The sequence below is a fragment of the Atta colombica genome, unplaced genomic scaffold (genome assembly GCF_001594045.1).
Source record: "Atta colombica isolate Treedump-2 unplaced genomic scaffold, Acol1.0 scaffold187, whole genome shotgun sequence".
Lineage (NCBI taxonomy): Eukaryota > Metazoa > Arthropoda > Insecta > Hymenoptera > Formicidae > Atta > Atta colombica.
The window spans coordinates 463,550-465,940 of NW_017259279.1; the positions used below are offsets into that span (position 1 = coordinate 463,550).

The 2,391-nt window shown below is 33.7% G+C and overlaps 1 protein-coding gene across 1 annotated transcript in view; it reads right to left on the minus strand.

Moving 5' to 3' along the window:
- Positions 1–155: 155 nt before the first annotated feature.
- Positions 156–2,391, minus strand: part of LOC108686514 (gamma-tubulin complex component 4) — a 4,472-nt gene continuing 2,236 nt past the window's right edge. Inside the window, exons 4-9 of the mRNA XM_018191863.1 lie at positions 2,215–2,309; positions 1,834–2,150; positions 1,249–1,719; positions 1,001–1,178; positions 703–925; positions 156–552 (exon numbers count right to left, since the gene is read on the minus strand). Coding sequence (XP_018047352.1) covers positions 304–552; positions 703–925; positions 1,001–1,178; positions 1,249–1,719; positions 1,834–2,150; positions 2,215–2,309 — 1,533 coding nt within the window. The 3' untranslated portion in view covers positions 156–303. The remainder of the gene's footprint in view (positions 553–702; positions 926–1,000; positions 1,179–1,248; positions 1,720–1,833; positions 2,151–2,214; positions 2,310–2,391) is intronic.

Here is a 2,391-nt window from a genome sequence, read left to right on the forward strand (position 1 = left end):
TTGAAGAAATATAGACTTGAAATAGACTTAAAATATATGACAAGATTTTTGCAAAAAGAATAACAGAGTGAAATGTCCTTTTAAATTAGTTAAAACTCAGTTTTTAAATTGTTTTACATAAATAGCTATAATGGAAAGTAATAATAATAATGTTATTTTGCTTGTTGTTACATATTCTTCACTGAATAATTGTATTCCAATTATACAATATCTTTATGAAAAAGAAAAACTTAACATTGTGTTCCATTTTAGCAGCGATATACATGTAATTCTTCATTATATGATTTTATCCTTTTTATCCCTTCAAATCTTTTTACTGAACCATCTGTTGAAATCTAATCTCAATAGTAACCGAGCCAAGTGTTCGCCACTAGGTTGCGCACGTACTCTATTCAATGTTTTCGTCAACCAATCCATTACGCTATCAAGTGTTTCGCATAATGTTTTGAGTTCTTCTTTTTCCGTTAAAAGCAAATTACCAACTTCCCACATGGATGCTTGTAAGATGAAATCATCGCACAGTCGTAGTAAAAGGTGTATCAGCTTGTTCACCTGTTAAAAATATTCATGAATACCAAGATAACAATGACAAAGTTCAAAATCAATCAAAGAATGATGTATGAAATGACGATTCGTCAAACCTGCGACAATTTGCATAAAAAAATATTTTTAAATTTTATAAATGATTCTAATGAAATTTACGGGATTTTTTTTTCCTGTTCCACTGCCTAGCAAAAAAGTTTGCGACATAACGTTAGCCAGAAACATCGAATGTGCCTTTTGTATATCTTCAAAATTTCGTGTGTTCTTCATGTTCGCTTCCATTATAGCATATTGACTTTCCATCACATCTACTTGTAAATAATACTGCAAGTTATCGACGATAAAAATCAAATTATTTCTTAATTGGATCACGCCGATGTCACTGCGAATATACATTTTGTTATAATAATTTTGGGTAGCAAAAATATTTCTTATAATAAATATTAAATATATTTACAAGTCTTTGTGATGCATGTGTTCACTCCAGAGATTCCACAACTCTATCTGGGTCTTTTTAACTCTCAACAGGAAGCGAAACAATGTATTGTAATCGTTTAACGCTTCCGGATTAAACAACAGATGCAGCGGCCAGACAACCTTGTATTTCAATGTAATCATGCCCCATCCGCGTTTCTCTAAAATAAAAAAAATTCGTTCATCTTGTCTTTGAATATTTTAGAAAAATTTTGCAATGCAAATATGCACCATTAGGATCTTGTTTTTCGTTATCAAAGAGATCAGTGATATCCGTGTTGGCATCCTCGTTCTCAAAAGGTAGCGCAGGCACCACGAAATTAAAACTGTCGATAGCGCTTTCATCGTTTAGGTGTATCTTTCTCAGTGCCATTTGAAACGCAAGATTAATATCTCTGGATGTATGACTTGTTGGTGCCTTATTCAGAATGTGCGTCGTGAGCTTGATTAACTCTAAGAAAAGATCACCGCGTCCCATCAGGAAGAACTCTTTTACCAGCCTGAGTTGTTGCATCAGCTGCGCCTCTTCAACGGCAACATGCCACAAAAGTTCGGTCACGCATTGTTTCAATTCATTGATCGTGCGATCGAACTCAACAATGTTGAAAACTGACTTTGCCTGGAGATTCTGAAGTTTCCTAAAGTACTTGTACTCTTTGTCGCCCCATACGGAATTTTCTGTTTTGGGTATCATGCTGAAATCTAAAGACATTTAGCTCTTCATAATTATTGCATATGGCTGCACTTATTTGCTTATATAATAATTATAACAAGATACTTTCCTTTTTAGGTAATTAAAAATTACAATTTTTTTACCTTTTTTCTGTCGGGGATCATTTCCGAACATAATGACGGTCTGACCGATGGTCAAGATTTTATTTGCCAATGATGGCTTGATGTAAGATGGAAGCATGTCCATCTGTACATTGTAGTCCCACATATCAACATCGATCTTTTTATCATTTATTGATTCACGTGCATCAATGTTGTTCTTCCCATCCTCATGCATCAAAACTTTCTCGCAATCCGATATTTTTTGTATAAAAAATTCCCTGTAAGGATCTTCTAGATGCCCATATAAGAGCCAGCTTGTTAAATGCTTGTAAAAAACAATATGAACAGAATGGACCATCCTAAAAGCGAGTAGACAAGGTAGCATAAGGCAAACAGTGTCGAATTTCATTATAAATCTCTTACAATTCTAGAGTGACGTTGATCTCGGGTACGCCGGTATGCATACGCTGATGTAAGCATTGCAACAATTTACAACCATGGAATTTCTGTGTACGAATCTAAAACGAAAAAGTCAGTTGATAACATCTTTGTGTGTCAGCACATAAATTAAATAATAATATTTATTATATTATATTATAT